This window comes from Pteronotus mesoamericanus, unplaced genomic scaffold (assembly GCF_021234165.1).
Source record: "Pteronotus mesoamericanus isolate MK-2021 breed Mesoamerican mustached bat unplaced genomic scaffold, CSHL_Meso_final scaffold_651, whole genome shotgun sequence".
In the NCBI taxonomy this organism is placed as follows: Eukaryota; Metazoa; Chordata; class Mammalia; order Chiroptera; family Mormoopidae; genus Pteronotus; species Pteronotus mesoamericanus.
This window is the reverse complement of record NW_026555325.1, coordinates 40,102,666-40,124,187: the sequence shown is the minus strand read 5'-3', so window position 1 is coordinate 40,124,187 and position 21,522 is coordinate 40,102,666. Positions and strand designations below refer to the sequence as shown.

Genomic DNA, 21,522 nt, shown 5'->3' with positions numbered 1-21,522 from the left:
TAAAAAACTGGGCTAAATTACTGATAGTGAAAAAGGCAAAAGATGGTTTCTGAACACAAAAGTCTTAGTCTTTACCAGAAAAATAATCAATTACCATATTGTATTATTTAAGTTCTGTCCCACTAATCGTTGCTATTGAGTTGGCCAAAATGTCCGTTTTTTTTCTTTAAAATAGAAGGCACTTTTTTTTTGTTTTCACGAATAACTTTATTGATTTGGATATTTTGAGTATGTCAGCTATCTCCTGCTATTAGCTTCCAGTGGGTAGAGGCCAGAGGTGCTGCTAAACATCTTCCAAAACATGAGACAGCCCCACAGCAAAGAATTATTTGGCCAAAATGTCAACAGTACCAAGAAACTTCACAAACCACTTTTGACATGTTCAATCAGTTACAACACCTTCTCCGTACACTGTACAATCTTTTTTTTTTTTTGCATTTTTACCTTTCTTGAAATAATAAAGCATAATAGCATAATATGACAAAAATGTTGCATATTTTCTTCCATCTTTAATATTAAAATGACCACACAAAAATTTACCAATTCTGTTTTTTTTTTTTTTTACTGCACACTGACATGAAGGCTGTCACAATACAATCTAAGAAAATTGTTTTGGCCCGAGCTAATGTGGCTCAGTGGACTGAGTACTGGCCTGTGAACCAAATGATAACCGGACTGATTCCCAGTCAGGTCACATGCCCGGGTGGCAGACCAAGTCCCCAGTTTGGTGGCATGCGAGAGGCAACCAAAAGACATATCTCTCGCATACCTCTCCCTCTCTTCCCCTCGAAAAATAAATAAATAAAATCTTTTTTTAGAAAAGGAAAACTGTTTCAAATGACTTTAAAGACAACTAAACACTACTAGGGCCATTTACGAAAAAAAAAAGTTAATGGGCTTTTTGGCCAATTCAATATTTGTGGACTAGAACTATTTTTTAAATCTTTGTATAAGAATTAGTTCTAATACCTTGTTTTTCAAAATGTCCTTTCATAAGCCTGCCTATTTATTTTTCCATATAACTGCTATTTACCATTATGTGCAACATACACCATGTCTGTAGTATCTAATCCACTAAAGGTAGATGAAACAGGATTATTTTCTGCATTTCCGAGAGAGAAAATAACTTGCTCAAAATCTCAGTCACTTTGTGGAGCCTGGACTTGAAATGGTATTTATCTGAGTCAGTTGGCCTTCTTGGATGTACAGGAAAAAAATAAATTTTTTTTGGTGGGGGAAAGAATTACTCTGTCTCTGCCTTCACCATAGTGATACCTTTTCTTTTGCAAAATTTATATTATAGTCATAGTTATTAAATAACTACAAGGTGGGAATCCCTGATTTTTCTTTCATCCCTCTGTTCACAAGTGTTTTCAATAAATAATACTGACTTTTTGTTAAAGGAAAACCAACTTTATTATTTTAGGGAAGAAATCTCCTCTACTTCAATGTTTAAAATGGGAGTCAGTTTAAATATACCAAATAATGCTCAACATCAAGAGTGATTAGGGAAATGCAAATCCAAACCACAGTGAAAGTCCACTTCACACCTACTACGATGGCTATAATTTATTTTAAAAAAGAAGAAACTACGTGTGGCAAGCGTGCGGAGAAACTGGAAACTTCATACACACTGTTGTGGCAAAGTAAAATAGACAGTTCGGGGTTTTTTCAAAAACTTAAACAGAGAATTATCATATGACACAGCAATTCCACTCCTAGAGATACAAGTACATCTTGAAAATCTAAAAAGAGGTATGCAAACACAAATACTTGTACACAAAGTGTTCTTAGTGGCACTATTCATGGTAGCCAAAAGGTAAAAACCACCCAAAACTCAGTAACTAATGAATGGATAAAAATATACTAAGTGCTTTTATTTCACATTGTGTATTTCTTGAAAGGCTCAATACTTTTCTGCTTTAGCCTATTATTGTAGTCAGACGACTAGGACTGCCATTCTTCACAGTCCTGTGACGAACTTCCTTTGTTGAGGGGTATTATTCTCTTCTAGTAAATTAATTCTACTTGTTTTTACAAACTTAATACTCCGGTTCATCAATAAGATTAGACAATTGTGATTTTGGTAGTAATATTTATCATGCATGGAGAGTTTGATGGTATTTGCCTCATAACATGTTTATGGTGGAAAAAATATGAGAAATATCTGCCACTTAAAAACATTTTATCAGTAAATCCATAAATAAAATTTTTAGCAGAAGTATAACTTTTTAAAGGTAGTTTATAAATCTATACATTCAAATGTATAATCCTCTGTTGATTATCTGGAGAGCTGTTAGTTTTGTTTTTTTTTTAATTTTCTTGTTTTTATAAACAAAAACAGTGAGATTTAGGAATATTTCTGGTGCTTTTAGCTCATGCCATCACACTCCAAAGTTGTAACTTAAGTTCAAATTTACTTCTATTTTCATCTGTTTGCACTAAAATTTCATGCCCTCATTAACTCAGCTATGCATACGTTTGTGCAAATGGCTTTAACATTTTGTAGACTCCTCCCACACAGTTTCACCGATACTTTTCCATTATGACAAGCAATGAAAATAGGGAATGCTTAAGAAATAGTGAACCATTATGTCAAGGAGGAAACATGACCTTAACTGTTCTTCTCTAGCTTCACATAGAATAAATGGTATTTCATTATCTTCCCTGCCCCTTCCCCATAGCCCAAAGCCTCAGAGTACTATTTCTCAAAAAGTGATTGAAAGGCTACTAGTACCTGGATCCTAAGAGATGTGCTTCATAAAATGCACACTCTCAGGCCATCATTGGACTAACTAATCAGAATCTCTGCTTTGGATAACTGTTGATTACAAGAATTTCTTGATTCACCAAGCCCAATCAATCTGCTCATGTTTACCATCAGATAAAGTGACCCCATAATTTATCACAGAAACCAGGGCATTTCTGAAAGTGAAAGGAAATGCTACTTATAATTAGACCAAGACAAAAGATAAAGACCAGGATGTATGGTCAAAGGAGGGTTCCTGTGGTGCTCCATACTTTGAGAATTTGGCTAATTTTAGAATTACTTTCAACTAGTAAGTTCATTAAAATAACTCTAAGATGTAGTGCATAAGCACTATACTAAGAGCTGAAAATATAAAGAAATGTAAGATCTTTATCTAGTCCAATTGGAAAGAGCACATGACAAGAAGTGATAAGTATCAGAAATAAGTAATAGGTAAGTCTCTCAAAAGAGAGATGCAAGTTTTGAAATGAGCCTTAAAGGACCACTACTATTTGGAGGATGACCGCCATTCTAGGCAATGAGAGAAGGAAAACAAACTCAGAGCCTAGAAAACTTATGTTATGCCCAGGGAGTGGGAAACAAATCACTTTTACTAGAGCATAGGACTTTTATACATAATGGAAGATAAAAATAAAGATAAGTTAGAAGCCAGATGAGGAAAATTTTGATGGACAACCACTGAGATTTCTAAGGGAATGCCATAATCAAAAACCAGGCCTCAAAAATACAGCGTAAGTGCCCAGGGGAGACAAAAAGGAATGAAAAATAAAAGAGTGAAAAAAGGATAGATATCACACAGAGGAGGAAACAATAAATACTAAAGAACAGTAAATATGAGACAGAATAAATTTCAGGAATGGCAAAAAGGAGGTTGGAAGTACATAAGACATAAGACATAAGACATAAGAAGGTGGGCTCCTAAAACGAAAAAGAAATTAAAGTCATGAAGAAAATATTATCAAATGGCATAGTTAAAATAAAAGAGAAAAAGCCAAGTTTAAAAAGGGAGAATAAAAAAATACAAGACAGAAAAGTAGGGAAGTGGCTACATAGGGGGCTGGCCATAAAGTTCATTTGGTTTCTTCCCTAAGATGGTTCTAATAGCACTTAGCTGTGTTTAACTTCATTAGAAACAATTTTGTTAAGACTGTATTGTGACAGCTGTCATATCAACATGCATTATTAAAAAAAACTTATCAAAACTGGTTAATTTTTGTATTGCCATTTTAATATTGAAGATGTGAGAAATAAGCAACATTTTTGGCATATTATGCTTTGTTACCTCAAGAAAGGTAAACATGCAACTGAAATGCAAAAAAAGATTTGTGCAGTGTATGGAGAAGGTGCTGTGACTGATTGAATATGTCAAAGTGGTTTGCGAAGTTTCGTGCTGGAGATTTCTCACAGGACGATGCTCCATTAGCATCTAATTAGCATTTCTAACTGGCCAATTAGATCAGTTGAAGGTGACAGCAATCAAATCCAGACATTGAGAACAATTAACATTATACCAAGTACAGGAGATAGCTGACATACTCAAAATATCCAAATCAATAAAGTTATTGGTGAAAATAAAAAAATGTTTATTTTATATAAAAAACTAAACGGACTTTTGCCAACCCACTATATGGCTAAATAAACTAAAGATAAATGGGAAACCAAATAGGGGATAGGCAGAGAAAAGAGAACAGAATTAAATGGACTTTAATAATAAATCTCTCAGAAACAGGAAGAGGTTAACAATTAGAGACTAGAGGCAAAAGAAAAGAAAAAGTTCAGTTTGAGGCAATGGGCTAGCAGAAAATTCCTGTTAGGAACATAGGTTTTCCTGTAAATAAAATTAAATTCACTACTAATGAAATGATCAAAGGAATATACAAAGATATAAAGTCCATATTTAGTATAAGATTTCAGAGGTCAGAGGAGATGTAAAGAGCAGATGGAGAGAGAAAGAAAATACCATATTTTGCCTAGAAAACAATTGTAAATACAGTGAAATCACTTATATTTGGTCATGATAGACTTTACCTAAGAAATTGACGACAAATTATTATAATTACTCGAAGCAACAATACACAAAACATTTTTATTACAGCTTTATGACTTGCTCTCACAACAGATGGAATCTAGACCAATAATTTGAAAATTAAGGTAATAACCCTTCCTCTCCCAAGACATTTGGAAATGAGAGGAGAGGGAGGGTGATTTCTGGCAGCCACTATACTATAAGGGGCCCTACTAGCATTTAGTCGGCAGAGTCCAAGGGTGCTCAATGCTTTCCAAGGCAAAGCACACCCCATCCCAAAATGCCAAGAAACACCCTGATGAGAAACAGTGTAAGTAGACAAAGAAGGTTACTTTGTCTTGTATATTTAGATAAGGTTAATTTTTAAACCCAATTCTTGTGATAAGTTAATTTGACTCTAATAAAGTTCTTTGCATTCCACGTTGCACTATTTTAATTCAGAAATTAAAAACAGAACTATAGTTCTAATAAAGATATTTCAGTTATTCTAAAGCTAAGACATTAATTAGCCCTAAAAAAATGATGAAGAGGTGGCCAGAAGAACGTCATTTTTTTAAAAAAGTAGCTTCAATAAATATTCGATTTTCAAATTAATACCTAGGGCAAATGTTAAGTTGAATGCATGCATTTGCATTATTTTACAACCAAGTATGTCCATGCACTTTTTTTATACATCTAAACATTCCTAAGGCAAAAGCAATTTAAATTGAAGTTTACTTAAAATTAACAAGCTCTGTAAGGATTATAACGACAATATACTAAAATATTGCAGTGGATTGAAACACAGCAAATATGAGTGCACCATGATTCTGAAAAGGATACTAGGAAACCAACTTATAATTGTAAAGGAGAATTAAAAATAAAATTGGTAAACACGGGAAAAAATTAAGCACTTATTCTGAGTTCACTATGTAACTTGTCCAACTGAGTAACCAAATAAAAAATGTGGGTTTCTCTTTAGAGCTCTATTCCAATGGCTGCCAAAATCACAAAGGCAACCAGATCATATGTGTCTCCTGATAGAAAAACATACTAACATCTTTGAAACAGTTTTGTCAAAAATAATAGCACTGACCAGTGTGGCTCAGTTGGTTGGGCGTCATCCCACAAAGTGAAGGGCTGCTGGTTCAATATCCAGTCAAGCACACGCTTGGGGTGCGCGTTCAGTCCCAGGTTGTGGCGCACACAAGAGGAAACCAATTGACGTTTCCCTCTCACATCCATGTTTCTCTCCCTCTCCTTCTCCTTCCCCTCCCCTCTCTAAAAATAAATTGTCTTTAAAAATAATAATAATAATAACAATAACATACCTAAATTTGACCAAGCCTGTTGATCTAACTCCCAAATTTACAGGAAACACAGAACACAAAGAAACATATTAAACAATGCTATAGGAATGCAATAAGCAAAATACAGACCCTGAGAAACGCAGCCCTGTTTCATCATTAAATGCTGCAAGATTGAAAGAAAAACAAAAAGAGGGAATTAACAGATTAGAAGAGATATAAAAGAAATATCAACAAATCACAATGTATCTACTTTATCTGGAAACTGATTCAGCTAAGTTGAGTAGAGGAGGAACTGTCTAGGACATTCATGAAACACTTGTAAATATGAACAATGACCAAGTAATTTCAATAAAATTTTTAGAGGTGTTAATGACATTGTGGTTAAGTTAAAATGAACACTCATCTTTTGAAAACACACACTGAAAGGAATGTTTTTAAAAATGCAGATGGAATGATGTCTGAGATTTGCTTCCTTATAATAAGGAGGGTGAAATGGAGGGGCTTATAGGTGAAACAGGATGATTGGTCAAGAGTTGTTAAACTAGTTCAACTGGGTGAAGGCTACATGGGGATTCACAATACAAGTCTGTTTACGTTTGTATACATTTCAAGTTCTCCGTAATAATGAGTTAATTTCAAAAATTAAGAAACCTCAGGAGAAGGGAAAAGTGATCATTTGCAACATATTTATTTTAGGGTTTAAAAAAAGAACAAATGAGTACTTAGCACAGTCCTCTAATGGGTATGGGGATATTAAGCATCTGAGAGTCTGTAACAGAAATATCTTTTATATTTTTAAACAGACCCTGGTGTAAATAAATAAAAAAAATCTACAGGTACACTAGTTAAAACTGCCTTTGAATTCCACATAGATCACATGCATCTAAGTTTGTGTTTGAACCCTTCAAAATGCCAGATTTTGCTCATTAATACAGCAGGTAAAATTTACTCCAAGCATAGTATCACAAATCCAACAAATACTCTGAGAAACAAGTGCAAAACAAAAATAAAACCATAAAGCCAAGGCCTTATGGTGCCCTCTATATTTTGTTGTTGCTTCTGTTTAAATTGAGAAGACTACAGAAAGCAATAGGAAGCTATAAAAAACATGTAGTCACAATCTTCTATGATCGATTCTCTAAGCGAACTAGGAATAAATGGATTCTTGACCTACTAAAATTTAATGTGAAAAAATGATCCATTTGTAAAGGACCTATAAGATTGTAAATGGCAAAACGAACTACAAACAACCACCCTCAGAAAGGGAATGAATGTTGTTTATAAAAAGTGAGACGCATGGATGTAACGGGAGGATCATCATGATGATTTATAAGCAAAGGAAAATAAAAAGGTAACAAAATTCATGTTTCCCTAGGCCTTTCATTCACACCAAAACATGTGGAGCTGTACTCCCAAAAGTAATTTCAGAGTAGAGATGTCTTTATTTTTCCCCAGACAAGCAAGAAGTTAAACTGAATGACAAAGTATATTTGCTCTGGGACAGTGTAGCAGCAAAGAAACTTTGGAATGGCATAAATGATTCAAATCCTTCCAAAACAGGCAAACAAAACCTTGGACAATGAATGAACATAGCACTACTGCATTCCTTTCAAACTCTTGCTTATTGCAAATAACCAAAAAATTAAAACAATTATTATATACACCAAGGACCAAACAGAGGGAATTTGAATTTTTTTTTTTTTAATCCTCACCAGAGGATATGTTTATTGATTTTAAGGACAGGGACAGGGGGCTCAGCATGAGGAGAGGGAGAGACAGAGAGGGAGAAAAAGAAATATTGATCAATTGCCTCCCATATGAGCTTGACCAGGGATAGAACCCACAGACTAGGTAGGTGCCCTGACCAGAGATGAAAAAGGCAACTTTCAGTGTACTGGACAACGCTCCAACCAACTAGCCACCCAGCCAGTGCAGGACTGGTATTTCTTAATTGATTGATTGATTGATTGATTGATTGATTAAGGGAGGGAGAGAAAGAGATGGACAGAAACATGGATGGGTTGCCTCTGCATGCCCCAAACCGGGGACCTGGCCCACAACCCAGCCACGTGCCCTGATCAGGAATCGAACTGGCAACCTTTCAGTTTGCAGAACCACACTCAACCCACTGAGCCACACCGGTCTGGGCAAGACTGGCATTTTTAAAAATTTAAATGATCCTATAAATTTGAACCTATGGCCATTATCCTTAAGGTTAATCACTTTCTACAAACCACTGAAAACAGGCACTAAAAACAAGCTTATGCTATTAACCTATACATCCTAATAAAACCAATGAAGAAATGTTAATGGGGAGAAAAATCTCAAAGTTTTAGAATTCAACTTTATATTGCATTTAGACAAGATACAAGGCACAGAGTGATTTGTAAAACTCATTTCATCAATCTAAAATAAACCATATAAACCTGGCAGGTCACCCAGGAAAACATTCTGATAAGTGAACCAGCTCCTCTTCCAAAGACTCTTAAGAAAACAAGCAAATCCCTATATTAATATCTATGAATAATTTTTGTACAAATTCACAAGTGTAGGAAAAACAGTACTTAAATAAACTATGAACCTATACAAAAGAAAAAATTAAGAGGAATCTAATATAAGGCCAAATTTCTGTAAAAAAATCAGATGTTACTAGTATTAAAAAATAGTTAAGTGTACATGTTGCTAAGATCGGCATTAAAATTCTCGCAAAATCCTATGTGAGTGGGGGGCGCTTTTCTCCCTAATAGTTAAAAATTTTTATTTGCACAGATTTTTTCCACTTCAGAGCAATTCACAAACACGGACTACTTCACAATACCCCACAGAAAAAAGTAGAGATAGATTTGAAGTTATTCCTTAGCCCACAGGAAAGCCATATGCAAAGAACTACAGGCAGAGAACAAAGATTTGCCTTCTCCTTTATGATCATATTTAGTCCATTACCCTCTTCCTTACAAGGAAAGAGAATAAGGCAATAAAGCTGGCAAGTTGGAGAATACACCCTGAAAAGCAAATGCTTTTAAATAATTTTTTTTTAAAAGAAGAAGAGCTTGGTACCCACCCACCCCTCCCCAAGCCAAAGAAGGAAACTAACTTTTCTCCAAGTCACCATACTTACCATGTTCTAAAAATCCTACAGAAACAGTATGTTGGGTCCTTTAAGAGACTAAAGCAAACAAATGAAATATTTATTTACACTAAGCATGGACCTCCTGACTCATAATCAACTCTGAATCCTTGTACCAAATTTCTCAAGGAGCACTGAACAAAAGCAAAAGTGCTTACTTTCATCTCAAAGGCAAGCCTAGATTTTTGCCTGGATCTGTTGCGTATATGAACTATATATGTGACAAATGGCAATTTTCTCAACAACTCTCAGATTGTTTCAAATCTTAACAGAATAATACTTATTTCATAGGGTTGTTTTGGAAATTAAACAAGATAGCTTATTAATAGGTACTATATACCATGGAATCCCGTACAGTGTCAGGCTGGGTGCTCAATTATGTCCTCCTCCCACTTTTGCACTGACAGTGAAAGTCATCTGTTCATGGAAGTATACATTTTTTTGTGGCAGAGAAATTGATTTCTCACTGACTCCCTATATGCTTCCCCACACTTTCCAGCCACCTTGCAGTTAGCTGAGGCCATGTGATTACTCACATCTTACTTCCAGACCAGAGCACTTAAAAGCTGGCACAGGACCCTCCAGCTCTCTTGTCTGTTCCAAATGACAAGCAGCATAGATCTGAGTTGATACATGCAAGAGCTACCCACAAGAGTTTCTGGACTTACAGTGGAATTCATGAGCAAGAGAAATGAAGCTTTATGTTTCTATGTTGTAAGTCTTCTAAGTTTGTTAATGCAGCACAGCTAGCAAAACTTAGTGTACCATTTACAGCCAAACTGCCTCAAATACTGCAAGACAAAATGCATACATAAAAATAGCAGGTCCTGTATTTAAGCATTAAAGGATATCTTCTTTTCTATATATCTAAAAAAAAAAATGGAATTATTAAAAGACAGTATTTGATAGCAAAGTGGAGAAGTAATTCAATATACACAGAATAATTTCAAAAGAAAATGATATAGTTTCACCTTACAGGGGGAAAAAACCCTAAAATTAAGAGTCAATTTTTTTCTAGTTAAGCATACAAATTATACAACAACAGAAAGCAATGATCCAAAAGTAACAACTGAGAAATTGAAAACCGCCATTAGAAAACAGGTAAAAGAAAAGCAGAGCAAGACCTTAAGGCACCCTTTCACCATGAGTAAAACAGCTGTAGTCATTTATCACTGTAACATAGCAGTATAGGGCCACAGCTGCTTATGCATAATTCTGGAATCTTAGAATCTCTAAAAAAAAAAAAAAAAAAAAAATTCAAAGGTTTTTTAAAAAGTAAGTTTGGAGCAAAATAATTTGGCAGTAACACCAAACATGAACTAACTTAAAATTACTTGTAGTCTCTATTTATCCCACTTAGCATGAATGCTCATACATTTTTAGTTTAGAAATATGAATATGTTTGATTATGGACTGCTGCCCCAGATCCTGCAGAGGGTGCCACCAAAAATACAAAAGGCGCAGTATATTCCCTTTCTAAAATATGAAAATTTCTGCATTCTGAAACACATCTGGCCTCAAGGGTTTGAAATAAAGAACTGTAAACTTATGACTATAATAAAAACAAGTAATTTCTGTATTGTATTAATGATTAAAATAAAAACCAAGTGAAATGTAAAACTGAATGTTGATGATTTTCCAGTGGTATTTCTCCTTGATGATACTTCAATATTCCTAGTAGAACACAGACTCTACCAGCCTAAAGTTAGATCATGTGTAACTGGTAGAAGACATAAGAAATAATAATGCTGCTCTAAGTATTTCTGGCCTCAATAGACTATAATTTAGCAGGTACTCAAGGTAGCCATTTCTGTGAGTTCATATCAATAATACCATACACATATATCAGATAATGTAATATAAACTATTGCACAACAGTAGTGGGAGGCAGGGACACCAGCTCTGAGGAAGGTGTAGGAGAATATATTAAGCAGGTATCACTAATAAGGATAATGTTAAAAAAAAACCTATACAAAAATTCAAGAAGTAAGGTAATAGAATAAATACCTACAGCAGGATTTCTCAGCCTCAGCACTACCAGTATTTTAATCCAGATAATCCTTTGTGGGGTCTTTTTGTTTTTCTGTTGTGGGGGCCGGGGGGGGGGGGGGGGGGGGTTAGGGGGGAGGTCATCCTAAGCACTGTAAGGCATTTAGCAGCATCCCTGACCTCTACTTACTAAAAGTCAGTAGCAGCCCATTTTCTCTCCCAGTGGTAAAAAGGAAAAAAAAAAAAAAAAAAAAAAAAAAATTTTTCTCCAAGGCACTGCCAATTGTGGAAGAGTTAGTGGTAAGGAAAACAAGGAAGCAAAAATGACCCCCAGTTGAGAATCAATCATGCAGAGGTAAAACAAAAAGTTTAAAGATGTTTCTTTTTTCTACTTCTCTAGATCTACAAGTGGTTTTATTATTTTTTAAATCTCATTTTTGTAGGGAAAACCAGAATGGATCGTATTCTGGAAAACCAGATCAAGTTCTCCATTCTCATTTTTGCATTATAAGCAAAAATGATTTGCTGATTTTTTCATGAGTAAACATACCCATCTGTTGTTACATCAACTCATTCAAGGAAGGAATGAGGTACCAACTGGTTACCTGCTGAAAGGAACAAAACAATTTGGGAGTCTTGCATGTAGCTGTAAAGAATACACACACAGTTTCCACCCACTTTCTAATTACATTATTTTCATCAACCTTAAGAGATCCCTAATAAAAATAAGGCCTTTGGGGGCAGAATAGTTTTAATCATATCATTCTTTTGGAAAAAGTTTTTAGTCAGAACAGTACTGAGTGCTTCTGCCACACTGACACACATAAGCATGAGGGAAATAGGCTTACTGTGATTATCAATTTTTATTTAAAAAAGTAGCTAAATACATTCGAATAATATTAAAAATTATAATTATGAAAAAAGTAATGGGAAAAATAATATGAATAAAAATACATGGGAAATTTAATAGATTTTCTCCATTCCAAAGTCATTATTTTGCCTGAAATTTCTAGTCCTGTCAATCTGACAGATTTCAATTTATTTAACAAATCTTCACATGCAGAAGGCACTGTGTGAAGTCAAGAAATACAAAAATATATGAGAATCCTCTTTCAAAGGAACACTAACTCTTGCAGAAGGTAGACGAACAAGTAATTATAGTATATAGCATTAATATAGTACATTCTGTATTTACAACTGTGTTGAAGCAACTATTAGCTACATATACTATATATTATTGATAATTTTAAATATTTTACTTCTAATAATATTTTATCAGAAAATAAAATATTTAAAATTATCAATAATGTCCAAGTACCTGAGGAAAATCCTCATGATTTTTGAGATCTGTGCTGTGCTGATGCTGAAATTTAATTAATTAATAATAAAATAATAGTAACTATCCATTGGTAGATGACAACAATAGGGTGGACAGAAAATACCTTCACTGACAGTAATTCTGTATTTATCTGTTTTACAAATCAAGATACCGATTACAATTTAATTTTCTGGAGTTGAAAATGAAAAGACTGAATGACTCATGAGATACAATTTGTTTTATAAAATACAGTGCATTCATAGCACACACAATCTAATATGAATAATACCAACAATTAAATGTATAAGTAAAAAAGAAAACAATCTACATCTGTGGGAGGGCTTACAATCCAGTAGTACTGTAAAAGCAAGTAACAAAGCTATGTATATATCATGTTATTTTGATCATGACCTGCCTTCATACACCAATTAGGAAAAGCTTCCAAATATCTCTTCAGATCACAGACAAGGAAAGGATACTATGTTTAGGATATTGGTAAACTAGACCAATTCAGACTCTAAATTTTACTAATACTGACATAATCTCATTCTCAGTAAAATTTAAATTGTTATAATAAAATATTTAAAAAGATAAACCACCATCATCCTTACTGAAAATTTTTCCATTTTAATTTCCTGGACAGTCAAAGCATTCTCTACTGGGCTAAGTATTATTAACCTTATACACATTGCTTTAAAAGGGATATACTATTTGTTCATCTTTGTCCAATATTCTTACATTTTCTTTTTTACTCAAGTTCTAAGCAACTGCTTTTACTAACATCAAATAAACAACTGTTTGATATGTTCTCAATAAATAAGTTCTGAACTGATTAAAATGAAATTATTCTTAAGGTAGGAGATGCTGATGTACCAGAGAAAATGCAAGCAAGAAAGAACAAGCTGCAAAACTGTCTCCTACCCTAATCATGCTGTGGCCCCTTTTTTGACCTGATTTACACTGTTACAAAAGTAAAAAATATTAACTCATCTGATCCTCACAACAAATCTATAAAAGGGATATCATTTTAATCTCCATTTTACAGCTAAGGGAACTGATAGAACTATTCCGTAACTTATCTAAGGTAACATAGCTAGTAAGTGCCAGAGCAAGGATATGAACCCAGACAGTCCAGCTCCAGTACCAGTGCTTTTCCTTAATGTACATATAATCACCAGGGAATCTTGTTGAAAGTCAATTTCGGATTCAGTACATCTGCAGTGGGGGAAGCGAAATTCTGCATTTCTAACAATCTCACGTATGATGCTGATGCTCTGGTCTAAAAAATCTCTTTTGAGTACCAGAGTTCTAATCCATCCTAGAAAATGCTGAAAAGTCGTAATAATCCTCAAAAGCAGGTAGAGTTCATCTACAGACAGAGGCTTATGACTAAATCAAGGGTTGCCAACTTTTGGTTTAGAACTTAATTGCTTCTTCTATTAATTATTTTTAAAAAGAAAGAAGTTAGCAAAATTTCCAAGTATTATAGAACCTGTTTTCAGGTTTTGCACTGTAAACACATTAATACTGTAAACTTGATAGTGTAACACCTCCTGCAATAAAACCTTCCCACATCTAAAAACAATTTACAAATGACCCTGAATATCTACTTTAACACATATTCAATCTGAATACATTAAAAAAATACCTTAAGAATGTATATTTGTACTTTCTCTCATATGGAAAGAATTAGAGGTTGAGTTAAAAATCCAGCATCTTTTTATAGTTTTGTCACTTATACAAGTGGTAACTGAGAAGACAAGAACACACTTCAGGAAACAGAACATAAATGAATAGCACTTGACTCAACAATTCTAGTCATTCACTTTCCCTAAAACAAGTAAAAAAATGCCCATAACACAGTTTCTCTTCATTCTCATCAACTATTTATGCCCTAATCTAGATTATAGTATGTAAAAGAGTATAAAATGAAGCCACAAGCATCATGCCTATATTGAGGATGCTTTGGCCTAAGGCACTCTAATACCTAAAAACTGAAAATGCCATTAAATCACTGGAAATATTTTATCAAACTTTTACTATCAGCAAAAGAAATATTAATACAATCAAAATATATTCAGACAAGCTTAAAGCCACACATATAATTCAACAAATGTGTATCCTAAGATCACCCTGGGTGAATACAGTATTAGACATGGCTATATAATAACTAAAGAATATTTTATTAATTAGAAATAGAAATATAAGAGAAATCTTAATCTAGTCTGAATAATTTTGGTTCTGCAGAGTTTCTTTGTATTTCATTCAACTTTTTCCTAAATGCACACAGATATACTTTCATTTTTTCCCTAAGGAACTATTAAACCTGTCATATACTTTGACAAGCTTGTAAAAATCGTATTTAAAACGATAATGGAATTCTGATTAATTAACTACACATGAAAGTCAAAAGAATTAGGTTTTCTCAGTTTCAAGCAGTATGAATTTATATATTCTAAAATTTATTAATATAGAATCCCATTTTAATAACATAAATTAAGAAATCTGAACTATATAATCACCATAAAGCTGAAATTCTCACTGATGCACCTGTGAATTACGAGAACACCAGAATCTGTCACATACCTGACATGAGTACAGATACACTACAAATTCAGACTTAGCTGTCAAAAATCCTAAAATGCCTCCACTAAATAGTCAATTTCCAAATTCCTGCTCAAGGACAAGGACGAGATATTCCACCCTAAAGAATCTGAAGACATTTATAATAAAACACACAAAAGCATCTGGATATTTTACACGTCAGGTATATGGAAGAAGAATGTACACAAACAAATTAAGAAAAAATTTTCTCCCAGTCCCCTACTAAGACTCTTATTTTCTGTCTATTTTTTCTTTAATTACTCACAGTTACAAATAAATGATAAATTAAAAGAATTTAAGAACCGAAAGACGTCAATTGCAACAGTTGATGGTAAACATGTATGTTGTGACAAGGGAAAGAGAACATGATATATTCCATGTTATTGCTCACAAGCACACAAGAGGTTTGCTATTTCACTAGTCTAATCATTAAATTTGAAGCGTTATTTCATGGACTGAAATTAAATCCAATGCACAAGAAGAAAAATAAAAACGAGCTAATTTTCTGTCTCCTAGAAAGATTCTACTTCCTCTATCTTCAGTGACCTTGTGGATCTATTCCCATGTTGAATTATACAGCGTGTTTCTTCAGCAACTGCAAAGCTATGCTATTATTCTAAAAGCATTCAATATATGTCTACTGGACTCTCTAGATTTATGCATGTACATTAGTTTGGGTCATTTGCAGGAAATCAACACAAACCTTTAAAAATGTTTGACCTTACATTTAAGAGTTCTGAATTGATAGATCTTTACACCTCTTTTAATAGGAAACAGCAAAATACACTGTGCAAGTGAAAAGTGATTCCTCCGAGAGCAAATTTAACTTGATCACCTCCTAAATGGCTACAGATTTGACATACCATTTAGAAGCCTGAAAACACTTTGATTTATTTATTCTCTAGAGCAGTGCTGTTCAATACAAACATAATCACAAGCCATATATGTAATTTTAAATTTTCTAATAAGCATATTAAAATGGTAAAAAAGTGAAATTAATTTTAAATCATATTTTATATAACCCAATATATCCAAAATAGTTTCATTTCAACAATAAAAAAAATTTACATCGGTAAGATTATTCTACCTTCTTTTCTTCATACTAAATTTTCAAAACCTGATGTATATTTCACATTTAGAACATATCTCATTTTGGACTAAACTGAAGTTAGTCAATAGCCCCAAGTGGTAGTGGCAACATCACTGAACAGCACACCTCATTAATTAATACTTTCATATCTGACATACCACTATCTGTATAAGATTGGTTTACATTCATGTTTCCTTCTGGAACTGAAATGGCTGATTATAAATATGAGCAAAACTGTTAATTCACTAGATAAATCAGGATCAGATCACCTTATCTGAGGATCCGGTTAACACACATGGTAGGAAGCAATTGGATTATACCCTGTCATATCTCAAATAGACTTCAGAGATGGGTCTCATCCCAAGTGTACACAACTTTGTAGCAAAAACACAGCAAAGAAAACATTTTCATATCAAAGCATAGCACTGCCCTACTTCCTAGCAGCCACTCTCATTCTTGAGCACTTATCTTTATGCAAGTAATCTACAAGACTGTTTTCCTAAGTTTGATGAATTTTGGAAACCATAACATCACTGTTGAAAGACAAAGCACTAAGTAAGATGAATTGAAAAAATGTTTCAAAGAAAAAATTACCAACCAGTTATTGTAATTGCACCTTATACTAACCAACAATCTTAAATTATTCTATATGAGTTTTACTGAAACGAATTCTTCTCACAAATTCCAATTCATTTACTGCTTCGCATACACATATTTCAAGTACCTAAATTACTAATAATGTTCCCAAGTAATTAGGACATTTGATTAAAATGTAAATAATTCCAACAATGCATTCTCCAGAAAATAACTAAAACCATTAGCTTAGCACATAAAATTTGTCCTTAAGGCAAGTTACTGAATAAATCAAAAAGAAACAACTATATTCTTGTTTACTGCATTTACATTTGTAACACATTCAGTGATTTCTAAATTTGGAAGGTCAGTTCAGATTGCACGTAAACTGTAACTTTAAAACTTAGCAAAATGTTAGAAGTTTCTGCATTATACTTCTGAATAAACACACTCTACAGAAATATTACAACAGAACAAAAATCAGCACCGTTCATACTAACCTTAGTAAAAAGCACAAAATCAGAACCTAAGTCCAAAATATATAATACATGCAAAAAATATATATTTTTTTCCTCCCAAATTTACTTAATTCACCACAGACATCATTTGTTTAATCCACTTGCAAAGCTGAAAAGCAGCAAATGTAGGCTCTTCAGCAGCACACACATCCATGGACAATACATTAATCTTGATATTTTTTCCACAATTTGAAACTAGATTAACAAAATTTGTTTCTTACCTGCAGTTAGGAGGAGGATCAAGGGTTATTTCAGCTAGCTCCTTCTGAATTCTGATAGTGAAATGAGAACAGACAAAAAGGATTTGAGAGAGTCTCCAGAATAACCGGGGAATTACACTGCCCTCTACCACCATGCAGTTAAATGCAAGGCTGGCTTTGCCTTCAGTAATGCTAACATGGCTGCTTCCTCTTTGTTCTCAGAGGCATAACCCAAATCCCTTAACAGAAACTTTGCAGCTTTTTTTCTCACTTGCTACTGTAAATAAGTAAGACATTTACACCTGTTTTGAGAAATAGTCCTCCACTAGCACTCAGTAAAGGATGTAAAATCTATTTCAAAACACTTTTTACCAAAGAAATTCTCTTTTCAAGCTTATATGCAAATGAGACAAAAAGGGAGGAGGGAAAGCACTAGAATATTTGACAATGACTTCAAGTCACTTTTACCAAGGTAAGAATTCACAAGCTACTGCTCTTACACATTAGTTGTTTTGATAATATTTTTTTCTGTAAAAAAGAAGTTTAATATTTACAAATGTCTTTACCAGTGAAAAACTTCCAAAGGACTCTCTGGTATTATTTAAACATATCTGTTTTCCCTAATCTTAAGTACAACACTTAAATTTAATAAATTCAGGGAGAAAGGAGATAAGGAGACACATTATATAGCTTTGAGTAAAGGAGGTGGGCAGTTACTGATTTTATTCAAATTTAAAATGCTTTCAAAACTTAAGATTTTTAAAACGTGCCTCAATAAGATTACAACAAATTCACAAAGACTGTACATTATTGCAAATACTGTTACTTCATAAAATATTCTCAAGTTATTAACATTTAATTATTGCTACAAGAGATAAAAATCCATAGAGAAGTAAGAGTACTTCTGAATCACTACAAAATGACAGTATTTTATTAGTTTTCTATGTTCTTTTTCCAATGGTTGTGATCAACAAAAATCAACAATATGTCAACACTAATACTATAGGTACATTTGATATATAATTACTACAATTCATGGATATTCCACTATTACCACTCATGGAGTCTCACTTGACAGCACATTACTTTCACCATCACAGATAATACAAATCAACAGAAAACAAATGATCGTTCACATATACCAAACAAAATACGTTTTTTCCTGCTGTTGAGTATTAAAAAGTGTCAAGCAAATTCACAAGTTTAAGAGGGAAAAGGCACAAGGACGATTGAAAGTTTTCAATCACCGAAAGCCACCTAAAATTGTAAATGGCTACTTACTTATTGGCTTTATTTGACCTCACAGGAATTGGGAGGCGTAACCATAGTTTAACTACAAGAAGAAATACCTGGGATGCATGACTTAAAGCCATGTTTAAAAAACTGAAAACATATCTGAATCACAGTTTTTAAATCTGCTTTCAAATATAGCCAAGGCCATGAATTTACAACTATTCTAGCAAACATGACGGTTTCTGATCATTAAGTTTCATGAAGAGAGGCAGTCCTGATCTGTAGAAGTGTCAATTTCAATGAACAGGAGTATGACTCATTAAAAGGAACATCCTCAATATACCAACTAATTTGAGTTCACCAAATTTTCCTTGCACAACTCCTTAAACAATCTGTGAGAATGTTACCCCCATCTTATTCAAGGACACTCACTGAACTTACCAAAGTGCAGACTAAGTTTGCTTAAAAGTATAATTCTAGGGATATGGCTTATATACATACCACCTGAAGAATGACAACTCATTCAAGTACAAACAAAATTGACCACGAAGTAAATTTTTTTGAACTACTGCTACAATAGTGTCCAACCATTTGGAAGACATCCTGACAATGTGCTTAATCCTTCTTTTTTCACGTTACCTTTTAGCACTAGTGGATAACTTAGCAGTGGTTTTGCTAGAGAGTTTGGTGTTTTTCTTCTGCTGGGTGGCAGAAGGTTTTCTTTCTTCTTGTTCTTCAGGCTCTGGAGCGGCTGGGTCTCGCTGGTCTGCATCTGAACTACCACTGCTGGTGCTGGGGCTCTCATCATCGGACCTTTGCCTATCACTGGACATCTTGATGAAGTTATTACTTGGAAAACTTTTAGAAAGAAAGGGGGGAAAGAAAGGAAATGTTAAGTCTAAGAAATAAGCCAAGAGCATATTCTTCTCCTAAGATTCACCTGAAACAGTATTTTAATGAAAACGCTTCAAAAGTGTTCACACTTATCACATGGTACAGCAAGGTTACAGGAGAGGTGGTGTGTCTCACAACGCCAGCGTTCAGGGATTTACCGAACTCAAGTTAGAAAACCCACTCACATTTTTTTTCCATCCCTAGGACAATCTATCAATTGTCTACTTTCTCAGAAGGCATGAAACAGATTTGCCAGGGAACTTAGGCAACGAGCATTAATAACATATGACACACTGTAAATAACAAATCTCGCTGAAAAATGTTCAAAAGTCACTAATAACGTCTAAATATTTACACACTGACATTGGTCAAAGCTACCAAATTCCCTTTCCGAGAGGAAAACATACCCTGCTAATCGCCCATATGCTTATTTAAGGTGGCGATTCCTCCTCTGTGCACGTAAGCCTTTAAATACAACACTTAGGAATTTAAAAATCAACTAACAAGCTGCTCTAGCCGTTTTCACGGCCAGCAGCAAAGATTCATCCGGCCAAGACCGAGCTGCCACCCTGGGAAAAGCAGAATCCAAACTGCACCTTCTGCAAAGCTCCCAATGCCATCAAGGTTCCTTGCTCAATTTTTACATCACGGACCGACATTTTGTCAAAATAACGAAAAAAAATATCAGAGGAAAAACAAACAAACAAACAAAGCCCCAAGAAGTGCAACAAATTTCCGCACCCGCGGAGGCGAGCCACGGCCGGCGGCGGCGGCCACGCAGCTCCGCGGCCCTTTGTGGGGAGGGCCGCGCGGGGGCCGCGGGCAGCGCTCGCCGCGCCGGGCGCCAAGTGATGCGAGCAGCCCAGCCGGCCCCGCCGCGGCTCGCGGACACCGGCGGCGCGGGCACCCGGCGCGAACAAAGCTGCCCGCCCCCACCCCCTCCCCCACCGCCGCCGCCCCGGCCGCCCCCCACGCGGCCCCCCGGCCCCTCCGCCTTACCTCGGCCGCCCGCCCGGCCCGCTCGCGCGCCGCTACGGTGTGGGGGAGGGAGAGAGAAAAAAACCCTTCCTTAAGGAAATGGAGGCAGCTGGGGGGGGGAAAGGGGGGGGAGGGAAAAAAAGAAGCCGAGGAGGCTCTGGCCGGGGAGTGTGGAACATTGAAAGTCGGAGGGGGTTGTGCAGTGCCGGGCTCCGGCCGGAGGGTGGCGCCGCCCAGCGCCTTCAGAAAAAAATGGGGGGGTGGGAGCTCGGCTGGGCGAGGGCGCGAGCTCCCGGCGAGGCGGAAGGGACGCGGGAGACCCCCGCGCACTGTGGCCTCCCGCCGCCGCCGCCGCCGCCCGGCTCGGCTCCTCCCGGCCGCGCAGTCAGCAAGTTCCGAGGCGAGCGCGGGGGGGAGGGGCGGGCGCGGCGGCGGCGCGCGTGCTCGCTGCTTGCCTGGCGGAGGGGCGCGCGCCGCCGGCGCTCGGCGGGCGCGAGCTGTTCCCGCGCGCTCCCGCGCGCTCTCTCCGCGCCTCCCTTCACCCGGGGGGCGCACGCGTCCGCCCGCGCGCGGCCAGGACAAAGAGCGCGGCGGGGACCCGGCGGGCTGGCCCCTGCCGCCCTTGGCCGCGGAGCCAGTGCCTGAGAGGACGGGGGCGCGGGCGCCGTCTCGCGGGGCTGCTGTGCCGCGGGGTGGCTTCCGGCCTGAGCCCGCCTCCAGAGCGAGGCTGCCCATTGGACTACCCGCCCCGCAGGCTGGGCCCCGCGTGCCTTCGGGGCGGGCAGACCGAGGTCATCCTCAGGACTGGCCACATCCCCTCTGCCTGCGCAGGGCCGGCGTGGACCCCAGAGCCCCACGCCTGGGCAAGGGCCCGGGGCGCGTGGTCGGGAGTCCCCAGCTGCCCTGCAAGACT

At 36.3% G+C, this 21,522-nt stretch overlaps 1 protein-coding gene across 3 annotated transcripts in view; it reads right to left on the bottom strand.

Annotated features, from left to right (window-relative positions):
• The window catches only part of UBE2E3 (ubiquitin conjugating enzyme E2 E3), a 79,513-nt gene extending 58,228 nt beyond the window's left edge, over positions 1–21,285 (bottom strand). The window contains exons 1-3 of one of the 3 annotated variants that reach the window (XM_054562580.1): positions 21,065–21,285; positions 19,377–19,595; positions 17,526–17,576 (exon numbers count right to left, since the gene is read on the bottom strand). In XM_054562580.1, coding sequence (XP_054418555.1) covers positions 17,526–17,576; positions 19,377–19,570 — 245 coding nt within the window. In that variant the 5' untranslated portion in view covers positions 19,571–19,595; positions 21,065–21,285. Of the gene's footprint in view, positions 1–17,525; positions 17,577–19,376; positions 19,596–20,227; positions 20,504–20,630; positions 20,958–21,064 lie in introns of those variants that run through there. The other 2 variants (XM_054562579.1, XM_054562581.1) reach the window with 2 other exon arrangements.
• Positions 21,286–21,522: the final 237 nt, after the last annotated feature.